Source organism: Heptranchias perlo, chromosome 5, assembly GCF_035084215.1.
Source record: "Heptranchias perlo isolate sHepPer1 chromosome 5, sHepPer1.hap1, whole genome shotgun sequence".
Classification (NCBI taxonomy): domain Eukaryota; kingdom Metazoa; phylum Chordata; class Chondrichthyes; order Hexanchiformes; family Hexanchidae; genus Heptranchias; species Heptranchias perlo.
Window position 1 is genome coordinate 116,798,219 of NC_090329.1, and position 18,276 is coordinate 116,816,494.

The 18,276-nt window shown below is 44.4% G+C and overlaps 1 protein-coding gene across 1 annotated transcript in view; it reads right to left on the minus strand.

Annotated features, from left to right (window-relative positions):
- malb (mal, T cell differentiation protein b) overlaps positions 1-16,973 on the minus strand; it is a 34,794-nt gene extending 17,821 nt beyond the window's left edge. Inside the window, exon 1 of the mRNA XM_067985079.1 lies at positions 16,711-16,973. Coding sequence (XP_067841180.1) covers positions 16,711-16,821 — 111 coding nt within the window. The 5' untranslated portion in view covers positions 16,822-16,973. The remainder of the gene's footprint in view (positions 1-16,710) is intronic.
- Positions 16,974-18,276: the final 1,303 nt, after the last annotated feature.

Sequence of the window (18,276 nt, forward strand, 5' to 3'; positions counted from 1 at the left end):
GCAGTGAACAGTGAGGAGGATAGTGATAGACTTCAAGAGGACATAGACAGGCTGGTGGAATGGGCGGACACATGGCAGATGAAGTTTAATGCAGAGAAGTGCGAAATGATACATTTTTGCAGGAAGAACGAGGAGCGGCAATATAAACTAAATGGTACAATTCTAAAGGGGGTGCAGGAACAGAGAGATCTGGGGGTATATGTGCACAAATCACTGAAGGTGGAAGGACAGGTTGAGAAAGCAGTTAAGCGGGATCCTGGACTTTGTAAATAGAGGCATAGAGTACAAAAGCAAGGAAGTTATGTTGAACCTTTATAAAACACTGATTCGGCCACAACTGGAGTATTGTGTCCGATTCTGGGCACCGCACTTTAGGAAGGATGTGAAGGCCTTAGAATGGGAGCAGAAGAGATTTGCTAGAATGGTTCCAGGGATGAGGGACTTCAGTTACGTGGATAGACTGGAGAAGCTGGGGTTGTTCTCCTTAGAGCAGAGAAGGTTGAGAGAAGATTTTATAGATGTGTTCAAAATCATGAAGGGTTTAGATAAAGTAAATAAAGAGAAAATGTTCCCATTGGCAGAAGGGTTGAGAACCAGAGGACATAGATTTAGATTGGCAAAAGAACCAAAGGCAAGGTGAGGAAAAACTTTTTTACGCAGCAAGTAGTTATGATCTGGAATGCACTGCCTGAAGGGGTGGTGGAAGCAGATTCAATCGTGGCTTTCAAAAAGGAATTGGAATAAATATTTGAAGGGAAAAAATTTTCAGGGCTACGGGGAAAGAGCTGGGGAATGGAACTAACTGGATTGCTCTTACAAAGAGCCGGCACGGGCTCGATGGGCCGAATGGCCTCCTTCTGTGATGTAACGATTCTATTATTCTATGATTATCATTGTATCATGCAACTACTAAGAAGGCGAACTAGATGGACCTTGGTCTTTTATCGTCCAACAAATCCTATGTTCCTACAAATGCCCACTACCTTCTTCTCTGGGTAACCAGGGTTGGGCAATGATTGCGACCTTGCCAACGTCGCCCATTTCACGTAAACAGAAAAAAAAACGTAGTTTGAAACTCCTCTGAAGGCTTGGTGAGTTTATGCAATGAGTAGTTAGCCACACACACCCAGAAAATCACAGCTTTAACAACTGATCTATGTTGAGATAGCTCAACTCAGCTGGGATTGTGATAGGGACGCTACAATTGGCATCAGTGTATCTAGGCTTAGGAGGGGAAAATTGCCTGGGATTCCCACTCCTAATCACTATTAGTGACCACTGCACATGTGTGTGGATGTCATCTGAGAACAGGATTGTGTTTGGCCAGATTGTCCCTTAAGTTGAATGGCCTGCCAGCATTTACAGGTAAGGCTCCCATCTGAGTAATTGTGTGAGGGAATGGGAAGGCGACTGGCATCTATGGAACTGAACCTCAACCTCAAATGCTACCAGATCTTCAGCCGTGACTACAATTCAACCTCAACCTTAAATTCCCCCTTAGCTTTCAATTCAACCTCAGCTTTCAATTCAACTGCAGCCTCAAATTAAGTATCAACTTCAAACTTAGTCACATCCTAATCTTATATTCAGCCTCAACCTCAGCTTCAGTTTCAGCTTTAAATTTAATCTCTGCCTCAACTTTGACTTCAAACTGTTCTTTGTCTTCAGTTTCATCTTCAGCCTCAACCTCACTTCAATTCCGATCTGAAATTCAGCCTCGACCTTCACCTTGAGTTCAGCTTTATCTTCAACCTTAACTTTAAATTCAGCTTCACTCATAGTCACAACCTCAGCCTCATGTTTCACATGAGTCTCAGCTTGAATCTCACTTTCAATTTCAGTTCAGCCTTCTCTTCAATCTTAATTTCAAACTTCAGCCTTAACTCTAAAAAGAGTAAACTCTAATTCAATGATTGAGAACAAAATGATCGTCTACAATGGTCGCCTGATAATGAGGAAATACAAATAAGACTTGAAAAACTGGGATTTTTCCGTTTGAACAATACTGGTTATGGGGCGATATGACAGAAGTGTTCAAAATTATGAAAGGGTGGCACAGGGTAGTTTGAAGCTTCTTGTTTCCAATAGTTGAGGGGTCAAGAACAAGTGGCCATAGATACAAGATGGCGGTCGATTTTAGTACCCGGCAGGTTTTGGATGGGTGAGGGTGCGAGGTGAGTTAGGACCTCGACCACTGCAGCAGATAACAGGACTGGGCTATTTGAACTCCCAGGCCTCATTAACATGTCGCTGATCCAGATCCCGTCCAGAATGGGCCTGCTGGCATGAAGATAGATATGGGAAGAATATTCCAGGCGGATCTCATGGAAGGGAAGGCGAGGGGGCGAGGGGAGTGCAGGGCAGGGGAGGCCGCGACTTTCCTCGTGAAGCCCAGAGGAGCACACTTGCCCCTCCAGGCTCCACAAAGGAAAGTAAAAAAAACTTGGCTGTCTTCATCTTCCCAGCAGGTCCCGACATTCTTCAGCCTGGCAGGAAAGTTGCGGCAACTTCCCTTCTTAGGCCTTAGTTAAAATCGCAGTCAGGGCCTGATAATGTCATTGGACCCCGAATTGTATATTTAAGGAAGGATCCTGATGGTTTCGGGCAGGCAACTTAGCCGCCCATTCAGAAGTCCAAGCAAAAATCATAGTCGGTGGTCCACAGGTTAGTAACCCGGAGGATTTTAACTGCCCACCCACCGGGTTTCCTCCGGATGAGTAGGGTTAAAATCGGCCCTTAAATGTGAGAGATATGGAACAGAGAGCAGGCAAATTTCTTTGTACAGGGAGTTATGAGGCTATGGAATTCATTTCCAGTGCTAGTGGCTGAGGCAGAAACCATGTCAACATTCCAGAATCGATTGGATAGGTGGATGAAGGAAAAGGCTTTGCAGGAATCTGAAAAGAGGGTGTGTAAATGCGATTAGAGCTATTTGTTCATTTGAAGGGTAAACATCAACATGGACTGGTTGGGCAACTGCCCTGTTTCCTGTTGTAACTTCTATGTATTTCTGTCTATTTCTATGCAATGCTTCTTGTTTGCATATTTGTTCTTTATTGGTAAGTAGGGTGGCATGAGGCCAGCTCGCATGACCAAGATGTCTGTAATGTCCCAACTTCATTTAAATGGAAGTCAAAAAGATAATTAGTTCACACCAATGTAATGGGAAATGAACCACAGCAGATTAGAGAAGTAAGCGTTGGGGAACATCTAGGCAATAGCGATCGTGACATAATAAGTTTTAAAATAATGAATGAGAAAGACATAAGTAAGACAAAGATTGGAAAAAAAGCGAATTTCGAGGGGATTACATTGAAATTAGGGAAGATAAATTGGGAAACAAATTTGACAGACAAAGGGATAGTAGAGCAGTGGGAAATATTCCAAACAACAACAACTTGCATTTATATAGCGCCTTTAACGTAGTAAAACTTCCCAATACATTTCACAGGATCATTATCAAACAAAATTTGACAGCAAGCCATGTGCGGAGATATTGGGCATGTTTTTAGCCTGGAGAAATCTAAAACCGGCCTCCAACTCGCCCGTTTCCCATTTTCCCGGGGGCGGGACGAGAAGGCAGGCAACCAACCGGCTCTCAGGAGGTGGGTTAGGAATTAAAAGGAGGCTGCAGGTCTCCATTTTGACAGGTTTGTTTGATTCTAGCCTCTGGGGGCTGGGATTCTGGGGCCTTCTACTTCATGCCACGTGAGACGAGGTGAGAAGGCCCGAAACAGCAGGTAAATACTTTATAGCACAGCTTGTGGGCCTGGAGGAGCAGGGGTGCTTCCCCCAGGCCCAATAAGCCTACCTGCAGCGACCCCTACCACGATCTCTGACCCCCCCTATGATCTCTGATCCCCCCATACAATCTCCGACTGCCCCACGATCCCCAACTCCACGATGTCCCCTGACCCCGGCCCCCCGATGACTGACCCCCCCCCACCCCGATGACCCCTGAACGTCCCCCGGTGAGCCCCGAAACTCCCCCCGGTGACAGACCCCCCCCCCAACCCCTCCATGGTCCCCGACCCCCCGGTGACCCCCTCGATGACCGCCTCCCCCCCCAATCTAACATTTACCTGTTTACGTCCTCTTCCTTCCTCTTCTCTTGTCCGACTGAGAGCCAGCCTGTCAATCAGGCTGGCCTGACTGGTGGAAAACCAGAAAAAATAAACAACGTCCTTACTTATGGGAAAGCTGTACTTCTGGGTTTCCTGTTAGGAATTCTACTCCCGGCCGTCTTCCTGGCTCCAGGCTAAAATCATGCCCATTAGGACAGATGGCCAAAAGCTTGATAAAAAAGGTAGGTTTTAAGGAGCGTCTTAAAGGAGGAGAGAGTGTTAGAGAGGCGGAGTGTCTTTAGGGAGGGAATTCCAGAGCTTAGGGGCTAGGTAGCTGAAGGCGTGGCCGCCAATGGCTGAGCAATTAAAATAAGGGATGCGCAAGAAGCAAGAATTAGAGGAGCACAGAGATCTCGGAGGGTTAATAAGAATATAAGAAATAGGAGCAGGAGTAGGTCATACGGCCCCTCGAGCCTGCTCCGCCACTCAATCAGATCGTGGCTGATCTTCTACCTCAACTCCACTTTCCCGCCTGATCCCCATATCCCTTGATTCCACTAGAGTCCAAAAATCTATCGATCTCAGCCTTGAATATACTCAACGACTGAGCATCCACAGCCCTCTGGGGTAGAGAATTCCAAAGATTCACAACCCTCTGAGTGAAGAAATTCCTCCTCATCTCAGTCTTAAACAGCCGACCCCTTATCCTGAGACTATGCCCCCTAGTCCTAGACTCTTCAACCAGGGGAAACAACCTCTCAGCAACTACCCTGTCAAGCCCCCTCAGAATCTTATATGTTTCAATGAGATCACCTCTCATTCTTCTAAACTCCAGAGAGTATAGGCCCATTTTACTCAGTCTCTCCTCATAGGACAACTCTCTCATCCCAGGAATTAATCTAGTGAACCTTTGTTGCACCCCCTCCAAGGCAAGTATATCCTTCCTTAGGTAAGGAGACCAAAACTGTACATGGTACTCCAGATGAGGTCTCACCAAAGCTCTGTACAACTGTAGTAAGACTTCCTTACTCTTGTATTCCAACCCCCTTGCAATAAAGGCCAACATGCCATTTGCTTTCCTAATTGTTTGCTGTACCTGCATGCTAACTTTCTTGCAAGAGAACACCCAAATCTCTCTGAACACTAATATTTAATAGTTTCTCACCATTTAAAAAATGTTCTGTTTTTCTATTCTTCCTACCAAAGTGAATAACCTCACATTTCCCCACACCCATTACTCCATCTGCCACCTTCTTGTCCACTCACTTAACCTGTCTATATCCCTTTGCAGACTCTTTGTGAATTTCTCACAGCTTACTTTCTCACCTAGCTTTGTATCATCAGCAAACTTGGATACATTACATACGGTCCCTTCGTCTAAGTCATTAATATAGATTGTAAACAGCTGAGGCCCAAGCACTGATCCTTGCAGCACTCCATTAGTTACAGCCTGCCAACCCGAAAATGACCCATTTATCCCTACTCTCCGTTTTCTGTCCATTAACCAATCCTCTATACATGCTAATATATTACCCCCAACCCCATGAGCCCTTACCTTGTGTAACAACCTTTTATGTGGCACCTTATTGAATGCCTTTTGAAAATCCAAATATACAACATCCACTGGTTCCCCTTTATCTACCCTGCTAGTTACATCCTCAAAAAACTCTAATAAATTTGTCAAACACAATTTCCCTTTCATAAAACCATGTTGACTCTGCCTAATCATATTTTGATTTTCTAAGTGCCCTGTTACCACTTCCTTAATAATGGATTCCAGCATTTTCCCGATGACTGATGTCAGGCTAACTGGCCTGTAGTTCCCTGTTTTCTCTCTCCTTCCTTTCTTGATAGCGGTCTTACATTTGCTACCTTCCAATCCCCTGGGACCGTTCTAGAATGTAGGGAATTTTGAATGATCACAACCAATGCAGCCACTATCTCTGCAGCCACGTCTTTTAGAACCCTAAGATGTAGGCCATCATCAGGTCCAGGGAATTTATTGGCTTTTAGTCCCATTAGTTTCTTCAGTACTTTTTCTCGACTGATATTAATTACTTTAAGTTCCTCACTCTCATTAGCCCCTTGGTTCCCAAATATTTCTGATATGCTTTTAGTGTCTTCTACTTGTTGATAACACAAGTGAGAACAAGGCTGAATATAGAAAGTACAGAGGGGAAGTGAAAAAGGGACAAAGAGAGAGTATGAGAATAGATTGGCGGCCAACATAAAAGGGAATCCAAAAGTGTTCTATAGGCATGTAAACAGTAAACGGGTAGTAAGAGGAGGGGTGGGGTCGATTAGGGACCATAAAGAAGATCTACTCATGGAGGCAGAGGGCGTGGCCGAGGTACTAAATGAGTACTTTGCATCTGTCTTTACCAAGGAAGAAGATGCTGCCAGAGTCTCAGTAAAGGAAGATGTAGTTGAGATACTGGATGGCCCAAAAATTAATAAAGAGGAGGTACTAGAAAGACGAGCTGTACTTAAAGTAGATAAATCACCCGGTCCGGATGGGATGCATCCTAGATTGCTGAAGGAAGTAAGGGTGGAAATTGCGGAGGTACTGGCCATAATCTTCCAAACATCCTTAGATACAGGGGTGGTGCCAGAGAACTGGAGAATTGCAAATGTCACACCCTTGTTCAAAAAAGGGTGTAAGGATAAACCCAGCAACTACAGGCCAGTCAGTTTAGCCTGGGGAAACTTTTAGAAATGATGGTCCAAGACAGAATTAGCAGTCACTTGGACAAGTGTGGATTAATTAGGGAAAGCCAGCACGGATTATTAACGGCAAATCATGTTTAACTAACTTGATAGAGTTTTTTGATGAGGTAACAGAGAGGGCTGATGAGGGCAATGCGGTTGATGCTGTGTATATGGACTTTCAAAAGGCGTCTGATAAAGTGTCACATAATAGGCTTGTCATCAAGATTGAAGCCCATGGAATAAAAGGGGCAGTAGCAGCATGGATACAGAATTGGCTAATTAACAAGAAACAGAGAGTAGTAGTGAAAGGCTGTAAGGCTGTTTTTCAGACTGGAGGGAGGTGTACAGTGGTGTTCCTCAGGGGTTGGTACTAGGACCACTGCTTTTCTTGATATATATTAATGTCCGATAAAAGGCGGGATTTCAGAGCGCTGAGAGGAGCCGAGCGGAGCAGAGGGAGCGTCCGATAAAAGGCGGGATTTCAGAGCGCTGAGAACAGCTGAGAGGAGCGGATCGGAGCAGAGGGAGCGTCCGATAAAAGGCGGGATTTCAGAGCGCTGAGAACAGCTGAGAGGAGCCGAGCGGAGCAGAGGGAGCGTCCGATAAAAGGCGGGATTTCAGAGCGCTGAGAACAGCTGAGAGGAGCCGAGCGGAGCAGAGGGAGCTGAGACCGAATTCGAAGTGACGTCAGGAATCAGAAAGGGACGTGACACAGGGGAGGCACCTGATTGGTGAATAGGTTCAGGTGAGTATTTCTACTTATCTACAGTAACTAAAGTAAAAAGAAAGGGAAGGTCTGCAGGTCTTAAAGGAAGTAGCGTTTTTTTTTAGTGAATCAAGGTCCCTAGTGTAGTTAACATTCTCTAAATTAAGAATAATTTAAAGGAGTAAACTCCTTAAAGGGAGTGGTAGGTAGTTTTTCTTTCCTTTTTTTCCTCTTGATATTGTAGTTGTTGTTAAGCTAACTTAAGGGTTAAGTCATGGCAGGAGATCCCAGAGCCATGTCATGTTCCTCTTGTGGGATGTGGGAATTCAGGGATCCTTCCTATATCCCTGATTCCTTCACCTGCGGGAAGTGTGTCCAGCTGCAGCTACTGTTTGACCGCTTGACGGCTCTGGAGCTGTGGATGGACTCACTTTGGAGCATCCGCGATGCTGAGAAAGTCGTGGATAGCACGTTCAGTGAGTTGGTCACACCGCAGATAAAAATTACTGAGGGAGATAGTGAATGGGTGACCAACAGACAGAGGAAGAGTAGGAAGGCAGTGCAGGGGTCCCCTGCGGTCATCTCCCTCCAAAACAGGTATACCGTTTTGGATACTGTTGGGGGAGATGGCTCACCAGGGGAAGGTGGCAGTGGCCAGGTTCATGGCACCGTGGCTGGCTCTGCTGCACAGGAGGGCAGGAAAAAGAGTGGCAGAGCTATAGTGATCGGGGACTCGATTGTAAGGGGAATAGACAGGCGTTTCTGCGGACGCAACCGAGACTCTAGGATGGTATGTTGCCTCCCTGGTGCAAGGGTCAAGGATGTCTCGGAGCGGCAGCAGGACATTCTGGAGGGGGAGGGTGAACAGCCAGTTGTCGTGGTGCATATAGGCACCGACGATATAGGTAAAAAAACAGGATGAGGTCCTACAAGCTGAATTTAGGGAGTTAGGAGTTAAACTAAAGAGTAGGACCTCAAGGGTAGTAATCTCAGGATTGCTACCAGTGCCACGGGCTAGTCAGAGTAGGAATGACAGGATAGCTAGGATGAATACGTGGCTTGAGAGATGGTGCAAGAGGGAGGGATTCAAATTCCTGGGCCATTGGAACCGGTTCTGGGGGAGGTGGGACCAGTACAAATTGGACGGTCTGCATCTGGGCAGGACTGGAACCAATGTCCTAGGGGGAGTATTTGCTAGTGCTGTTGGGGAGGGTTTAAACTAATGTGGCAGGGGGATGGGAACCGATGCAGGAAGTCAGTGGGAAATAAAGTGGTGACAGAAACAAAAGGCAGTAAGGGAGAGTGTACAGAACATGACCGGACAGATGGTCTGAGAAAGCAGGGCAAAGATCAAGGGAAGTCTAGATTAAACTGCATTTATTTCAATGCAAGAAGTCTGATGGGCAAGGCAGATGAACTCAGGGCATGGATGGGTACATGGGACTGGGATGTTATAGCTATTACTGAAACATGGCTAAGGGAGGGACAGGACTGGCAGCTCAATGTTCCAGGGTACAGATGCAATAGGAAAGATAAAGCAGGAGGTAAGAGAGGAGGGGGAGTTGCGTTCTTGATTAGGGAGAACATCACGGCAGTAGTGAGAGGGGATATATCCGAGGGTTCGCCCACTGAGTCTATATGGGTAGAACTGAAAAATAAGAAGGGAGAGATCACTTTGATAGGATTGTACTACAGACCCCCAAATAGTCAACGGGAAATTGAGGAGCAAATATGTAAGGAGATTACAGACAGCTGCAAGAAAAATAGGGTGGTAATAGTAGGGGACTTTAACTTTCCCAACATTGACTGGGACAGCCATAGCATTAGGGGCTTGGATGGAGAGAAATTTGTTGAGTGTATTCAGGAGGAATTTCTCATTCAGTATGTGGATGGCCCGACTAGAGAGGGGGCAAAACTTGACCTCCTCTTGGGAAATAAGGAAGGGCAGGTGACAGAAGTGTTAGTGAGGGATCACTTTGGGACGAGTGATCATAATTCCATTAGTTTTAAGATAGCTATGGAGAAGGATAGGTCTGGCCCAAAAGTTAAAATTCTAAATTGGGGAAAGGCCAATTTTGATGGTATTAGACAGGAACTTTCAGAAGTTGATTGGGAGAGTCTGTTGGCAGGCAAAGGGACGTCTGGTAAGTGGGAGGCTTTCAAAAGCGTGTTAACCAGGGTTCAGGGTAAGCACATTCCTTATAAAGTGAAGGTCAAGGCTGGTAGAAGTAGGGGACCTTGGATGACTCGGGGGATTGAGGCCCTCGTCAAAAAGAAGAAGGAGGCATATGACATGCATAGGCAGCTGGGATCAAGTGGATCCCTTGAAGAGTATAGAGATTGCCGGAGTAGAGTTAAGAGAGAAATCAGGAGGGCAAAAAGGGGACATGAGATTGCTTTGGCAGATAAGGCAAAGGAGAATCCAAAGAGCTTCTACAAATACATAAAGGGCAAAAGAGTAACTAGGGAGAGAGTAGGGCCTCTTAAGGATCAACAAGGTCATCTATGTGCGGAACCACAAGAGATGGGTGAGATCCTGAATGAATATTTCACATCGGTATTTACGGTTGAGAAAGGCATGGATGTTAGGGAACTTGGGGAAATAAATAGTGATGTCTTGAGGAGTGTACATATTACAGAGAGGGAGGTGCTGGAAGTCTTAACGCGCATCAAGGTAGATAAATCTCCGGGACCTGATGAAATGTATCCCAGGACGTTATGGGAGGTTAGGGAGGAAATTGCGGGTCCCCTAGCAGAGATATTTGAATCATCGACAGCTACAGGTGAGGTGCCTGAAGATTGGAGGGTAGCAAATGTTGTGCCTTTGTTTAAGAAGGGCGGCAGGGAAAAGCCTGGGAACTACAGACCGGTGAGCCTGACATCTGTAGTGGGTAAGTTGTTAGAGGGTATTCTGAGGGACAGGATCTACAGGCATTTGGAGAGGCAGGGACTGATTAGGAACAGTCAGCATGGTTTTGTGAGAGGAAAATCATGTCTCACGAATTTGATTGAGTTTTTTGAAGGGGTAACCAAGAAGATAGATGAGGGCTGTGCAGTAGACGTGGTCTACATGGACTTCAGCAAAGCCTTTGACAAGGTACCGCATGGTAGGTTGTTACATAAGGTTAAATCTCATGGGATCCAAGGTGAGGTAGCCAATTGGATACAAAATTGGCTTGACGACAGAAGACAGAGGGTGGTTGCAGAGGGTTGTTTTTCAAACTGGATGCCTGTGTCCAGCGGTGTGCCTCAGGGATCGGTGCTGGGTCCGCTGTTATTTGTTATTTATATTAATGATTTGGATGAGAATTTAGGAGGCATGGTTAGTAAGTTTGCAGATGACACCAAGATTGGTGGCATTGTGGACAGTGAAGAAGGTTATCTAGGATTGCAACGGGATCTTGATAAATTGGGCCAGTGGGCCGATGAATGGCAGATGGAGTTTAATTTAGATAAATGTGAGGTGATGCATTTTGGTAGATCGAATCGGGCCAGGACCTACTCCGTTAATGGTAGGGCGTTGGGGAGAGTTATAGAACAAAGAGATCGAGGAGTACAGGTTTATAGCTCCTTGAAAGTGGAGTCACAGGTGGATAGGGTGGTGAAGAAGGCATTCGGCATGCTTGGTTTCATTGGTCAGAACATTGAATGCAGGAGTTGGGATGTCTTGTTGAAGTTGTACAGGGCATTGGTGAGGCCACACTTGGAATACTGTGTACAGTTCTGGTCACCCTATTATAGAAAGGATATTATTAAACTAGAAAGAGTGCAGAAAAGATTTACTAGGATGCTACCGGGACTTGATGGTTTGACTTATAGGGAGAGGTTAGACAGACTGGGACTTTTTTCACTGGAGAGTAGGAGGTTAAGGGGTGATCTTATAGAAGTCTATAAAATAATGAGGGGCATAGATAAGGTAGATAGTCAAAATCTTTTCCCAAAGGTAGGGGAGTCTATAACGAGGGGGCATAGATTTAAGGTGAGAGGGGAGAGATACAAAAGGGTCCAGAGGGGCAATTTTTTCACTCAAAGGGTGGTGAGTGTCTGGAACGAGCTGCCAGAGGCAGTAGTAGAGGCGGGTACAATTTTGTCTTTTAAAAAGCATTTGTACAGTTACATGGGTAAGATGGGTATAGAGGGATATGGGCCAAGTGCAGGAAATTGGGACTAGCTTAGTGGTATAAACTGGGCGACATGGACATGTTGGGCCGAAGGGCCTGTTTCCATGTTGTAACTTCTATGATTCTATGATTCTATGACTTGGACTCAGGTGTAGAGGGCACATTTTCCAAATTTGCAGATAACACAAAATTGGAAGGGTAGTGAACAGTGAGGAGGATAGCGATAGACTTCAAGAGGGTATCGACAGGCTGGTGGAATGGGCGGACACGTGGCAGATGTAATTTAATGCAGAAAAATGCGAGGTGATATATTTCGGTAGGAAGAATGAGGCGAGGCAATATAAACTAGAGGGCACAACTCTAAAAGGGGTGCAGGAACAGAGAGATCTGGGGATATATGTGCACAAATCGTTGAAGGTGGCAGGGCAGGTTGAGAAAATGGTTAAAAAAAGCATACCGTATCCTGGGCTTTATAAATAGAGGCATGGAGTACAAAAGCAAGGAAATCATGATGAACCTTTATAAAACACTGGTTCAGCCACAACTGAAGTATTGAGTCCAGTTCTGAACACCACATTTTAGGAAAGATGTGAAGGCCTTAGAGAGGGTGCAGAAGAGATTTACTGGAATGATTCCAGGGATGAGGGACTTCAGTTACATGGATAGACTGGAGAAACTGGGGTTGTTCTCCTTAGAACAGAGAAGGTTGAGAGGAGATTTGATAGAGGTATTCAAAATCATGAAGGGTCTAGACAGAGTAAATAGAGATATACTGTTCTCATTGGAGGAAGGGTCAAGAACCAAAGGAAACAGATTTAAGGTGATTGGCAAAAGAACCAAAGGTGACTTGAGGAAAAACTTTTTTTTACACAGCGAGTGGTTAGGATCTGGAATGCACTGCCTGAGGTGGTGGTGGGGACAGATTCAATCATGGCTTTCAAAAGGAACTGGATAAGTACTTGAAAATAAAAAATTTGCAGGGCTACGGGGATATGGTGGGGGAGTGGGACTAGCTGGATTGTTCTTGCATAGAGCCAGCACAGACTCGATGGGCCAAATGGCCTCCTTCAGTCCTGTAACCTTTCTATGATTCTATATATAAAAATTCATTCGTAAAGGGAATAATGCCAGCGGGCTGGCAGACTGCCAATATTATTCCTATGTCTAAAAAGGGAAATAGAACAAGTCCAGGGAACTGTAGACTAGTTAACTTAATATCAGTGGTAGGGAAGATAATGGCATCTTTACTCAAAGATGTAATAGTAAAACATGTAGAAAACAAAAATATAGTAAAGAGTAGTCAGCACGGATTTCAGAAGGGATCGTCATGCTTGACCAACCTTATTTAATTCTTTGAAGAAGTAACAAAGCGTAGACAAGAGTAATGCAATAGATGTAATACATTTGGATTTTCAAAAGGCCTTTGATAAAGTACCACATTGTAGACTCATGACTGAGGTTAAGGGACAGATGGCAGAATGGGTAGCAAACTGGCTACAAAACGGAAAACAGAGAGTAGGTGTTAAGGGTAGCTACTCAAACAAAAGGTGGGAAGTGGTGTTCCACACAGGGATCGGTGCTGGGACCATTGTTGTTCACAATATACATTAATGATTTGGATTCGGGAATCAGAAGCACAATTTCAAAATTTGCAAATGACAGCAGATTGAGGGGTATAGTTAATACAAAGGCAGAATGCACCAAAATGCAAGAAGACATTAATAAACTTGCAGTATGGGCGTGTAATTGGCAAATGAATTTCAATATAGACAAGTGTGAGGTGGTGTATTTTGGTAGGGAGAATGAGGAGGCCACATACTCTGCTTGGATAATAAGAGTCTAAATGGGGTAGAGGAGCAAAGAGATCTCGGGGTACAGATACACAATTCTCTAAAAGTAGCGACGCAGGTTAATAAGGCCATAAAAAGGCAAACCATGCACTGGGGTTCATTTCTAGAGGGATAGAATTGAAAAGCAGAAAAATTATGTCTGGAACCTTGGTTAGACCACACTTAGAGTACTATGCACAGTTCTGATCTCCATATTATAAAGAGGATATAGAGACATTGGAGAAGGTGCAAAAAAGATTCACAAGGATGATACCAGAAATGAGAGGATATACTTATCAAGAAAGGCTGAACAGACGGGGGCTCTTTTCTCTAGAAAAGAGAAGACTGAGGGGTGACCTGATAGAGGTCTTTAAGATAATGACAGGGTTTCATATGATAGACGTAGAGAAAATGTTTCCACTTGTGGGAGAGTCCAAAAGTAGAGGTCATAAATATAAGGTAGTCAGTAATAAATCCAATAGGGAATTCAGGAGATACTTCTTTACCCAAAGAGTGGTTGGAATATGGAATGAGCTACCACAAAGTGTAGCAAATAGCATAGATGCATTTAAGGGGAATCTAGATAAACACATGAGGGAGAAAGGAATAGAATGGTATGCTGATAGGGTTAGATGAAACAGGGATGGGAGGAGGCTCGTATGGAGCATAAACGCCTGCATAGACCTGTTGGGCCGAATGGCCTGTTTCTGTGCTGTAGACCCGATGTAACTTGATGTAATACCCTCAGAAAGATGTTTGATTGTGACTTTTTTTGAAGCCTTCAAAAAAATTTCTGCCAATATTCTCCCTCCTCTGTTCCTGATTCCATCAATTCCTATTGGGCCACAGTTCCACAATCACCTCTGGTACCTCGTCCAAGTAACCTATTCTTCCAGTGTGACTCGAAACAATCAGAGCTGGCCAGCTATTCTAGCTTGGGGGCCAGTCAGACATCATGCAAAGCATCAGTAAACCTGGGTGCTGCCTTTACTCTCCTGGAAGCCATTTGTGTTCTTCCTCCTTTCTCCTCCAAAATCCATTTTTGCTTTGTCCCTTTAAATAGTTGGCTTCAGGTCACGTCATGCAGGTGCGCAGTACGCCCGCTGTGCAGCTTGGAGACGCAATAATTTACCCACCCACTGAGTTCCCAGCTCCAGGTAAAAATCATGCCCAAGAGTCAAACCTGAGACCTTCTAGACCAAATAATTCAGCTATTTTCATCCTTTACCAACTGAACCATTAGCTGGGACCTCTGATTGTGAGTTTACTCAACTTGTGACTGTTGTGTAATAAATCAGAAGAAATGCGTAATCTAATGGCTTTAATTGGCATCACCTTTACTTAGTATTGTTCTTCTATACTTTTACTTAGCAAGTAAGACTACTTTAGCCAGCGACAATATTTAAATAAGTACACTTAAATCCCACAAACATCTTGTAAACCTTTCACTGGAGAACAACTTTTCTATTTGTTAATCCTCTGCCATTGCTCAGCCCCACCTCACCCTAAGGTGGAGCTGACCAGCACTGTCAATATGTACTCAACTGCAAACGCAGATTTAAAAAAGAAAATCGATTGTCTACACCCCACAGGTAAGCAACCTGATGTTTTTAAGGTGCTTTTACGTTGATTCTCCCTCCGTGTGCTGAACTACAAACAGCAGGACCTGCAGGGTAACGATGGCAACATAGACCCGCAACGAATCCGCTGTCAGTGGAGCCTGTGACACTGAAGTGAATGCAGAGAGCCAGTCTCATGCGTTTGCACTTGGGGACAGGGGGAGTGGTAATTTTGACTTTGGTTGGTAGCGTAAAACGGGTGATATCAATTCAGTCTCCTGTTATGCATTTCTCCCGAATTTAATTTCCATTCAATAGAGAGATGTATAACGGGTGGCTGAATCGATATCGCCCATTTTACACTATTGCTTAAAATCAAATTTACCCCGGGTCTTTATATTACACTGCAGTAAAAAAGATCAGAGACCAGCGCCCATGCTGAATGTATAGCAAGGCAAAAGTCTTATACAAAGGACAACTCTTCCTGCAGAAACAAGAAAACCTGGTACTAGCCCCATCGCTTATAGTGGGCGGGGGGGGGGGGCGGTGGGGGCATGCAAATGGATAATGATTATCGGTTTTTATCCAATATAAGTGACTGTCTGGTTTAAATGTGGATGTTTTAAGTGGTGGGGACTGTAATGGAAAACATCTTCACGCTGTTAGAGCTGCAGTAACCCTTCCCGCATGTTCTTCTCCATTTAGTTCTCTGGTGCTATATTTCATTTGCCCTAAAGGCGAACAGGTGACCTGTTCTCAGCCTCCTTTCAATGCTGCTGATTTGCAACTGGGACTTTCTGCCAAACAATTCCTATAGTTACACGCAATCGTTTTCAGCGCTAGGGGCCAAAGAGTTCAATAATCCTTCAAACCGGCTCACGTACTTTTTGCAAGCAGAATAATAATACATCCTCTTCTTATCTAAATCGATCAGTGTTTTTACAAATGGCCAGATTGCAATCTGCAAAACTGCGATACACCTGTAACCTGAAGCTGTAAACACTTACACCAGAAAAAACAGCTATTCGCTCTTTCACAAACGTAGGCTCAACATACACAGATTAGTTGAGCAAGTACAGGAATTACTTGTAAACATTTATTTTCAATCATTTGTGTTTAGTTATATCTCTTGAATTCGGAAAAAGTTGCCTTGTTAACAGCATTATTTCAATTTTAAACCACTCTCTCTTCAGAAAAGATATATTTTTCATTGTCTATCTGTCCATCCCTTTCATCTCTTGTTTTCCTCCCTTCTCTCCATTCCCTTATGCCTTTGTGTCTATCCGTTCTCCTCTTGTCTCACTCCTCTCCTGCTTTTTCTCTCCCTCTGTCCCTCCATTTCTCTATCCTTTTTCTCCCTCTATCTATGTGTATGCCACTTTCTCCCTCTCTTTCCCTTCTCCTCTTTCTCACTGTCTCTGTCCCTCTCCTTTTGATCTGGACATCTCATTACAATCCACGTTTTTTTCACCCTTTCTGTTTCATTGCTTTCTCTCCATCCATTCTTCTCTGTTCTTGTGTATCTCTCTTTGTCTTTTACTTCTCCGTTTCCTCTCTCTTTTCCTGTGTTCTCTGTTTCATGTACCCCAGTTATCCATTACATACTCTCTATACACCTATGGGAATATCAAAGATCCTGGAAAAGTCACACTGCAATTCAAAGTATAAATACAGAAATACATTTTTAGCAGTAACTTAATAAAACAGCGTAATGTTACTCACAAATTCACCTAGCATCAGGATCTCTGGAAATGATGTACACACTTTCCCCCCAGATGGTATGGGACTAGTTGAAGCAGCTGGAGTTGACATGGTGTTATTAGCAACCGACATGAAATTGCAAAAAAGATTGCCTGGCTAGTGCAAGCACAGTCACAGTTAGGTGACACTCTGAAGTCTAGCGTGTGTCAGGATTGATATACTAGAGGCTGGTTGAAGGTATGTCACTCAGACTTAATCATTCCTCCCCAAACTTTTTATCATTGCATCAACACCGCCTCTCAAGTGAGACTGCAGACAAGGGGGAAGGGAAGGGGAGTGATTGTGCTAAATGTTTGTAAGTATTTGCTCACGTGCTTCTCCTTTTACTTCTCCGTGGCTCAATGCAAGATTATTCAGTCTGTTATGTCGCTGTGAAAGATAAAAGCTGCTGAATTGAATTAATTATTATCTTACTGAAACTTGTGGACAGTGTGTTTTTGTTTCTGTAGGTGTCTATTGCGTAACATAAATATATCTGCATGAAGACAAATCCATTAAATCAATAAGTGAGTCAAAGCCTCGAAGGTCCCTTTTCATTGCTACAGAAGCATGGTCAAGCCTGTTAGAAAACGGACGCTACTGTTGCCAGTCACCACTTCCTCACTGTAGCACTCAGTAATGCACTCAAACCTCTACAGCACATGTCGCAAAACTGTTTAAATCACCCTTTCTATGGCACGCCCTCCCCCCCCCCCCCCCCACTTCACTGCCCACTTTGGGGTAAGTGTCATTTATGATGTATCACTTCACCTGGGCACTTTGCAGCACACTCCAGGGACTGTATTTGGAGATTTTAGTCAGAAGCTCAAGGCGTCGTCTTTGCATTACCGAATAACTGTTCAGGGTTCTCCATGTGGAACAGTTCCCAGCATGCCTTCACATTCATCCATCCGAATTACATGACGGTTCACGGAGCAAGTGGCCTGACCTGGTGCAGCGTGAATACTGAGGCCAATTCCCCTCCCCCACCCAGTGAAAAATAACAGTCAGAGACGCAAAGAAAATAGTTGATCTTGATTTTTCAATACCTGATTCATTGAGGTCAGATATATGGAAGTTATTAATAAGATTGAGAACCATCTTCAGATGTGGCATGTTGCTCAGAAAAAATGCCATCCAATTGCCAAGATTTTACCATTTCAAGTGAGTCCGATTTTTAATCGGACAGCATTACTCATGAGCATGAATGGGTCTAAGGCAGATTGGAATTTGTACTTGTTGAAGCGCATGAGTCAGTAGAAACAATGGGATGGTCGTAATGTCACCAGAGCCTCACATTAATGCTAACTCCAACCCTCCATGCCAGCATTCCCCTAAAAGAGTGCAGGCACGGGTGGCACGGAGACAGAACAGCTCACAATATTTTCACCACATCACCGGCAGCACCTTTGGAAGTGACTTATGTTGAGTTTCTGAAACCAGATCATCACTGTACTTAAAGGAGCGGTGATGAGATAGGAGGGAATTCGAGATGTGGGGGGAGGTATGAGAGAGTCAGAGATGTGGGGGGAGGTAAAAGAGAGTCAG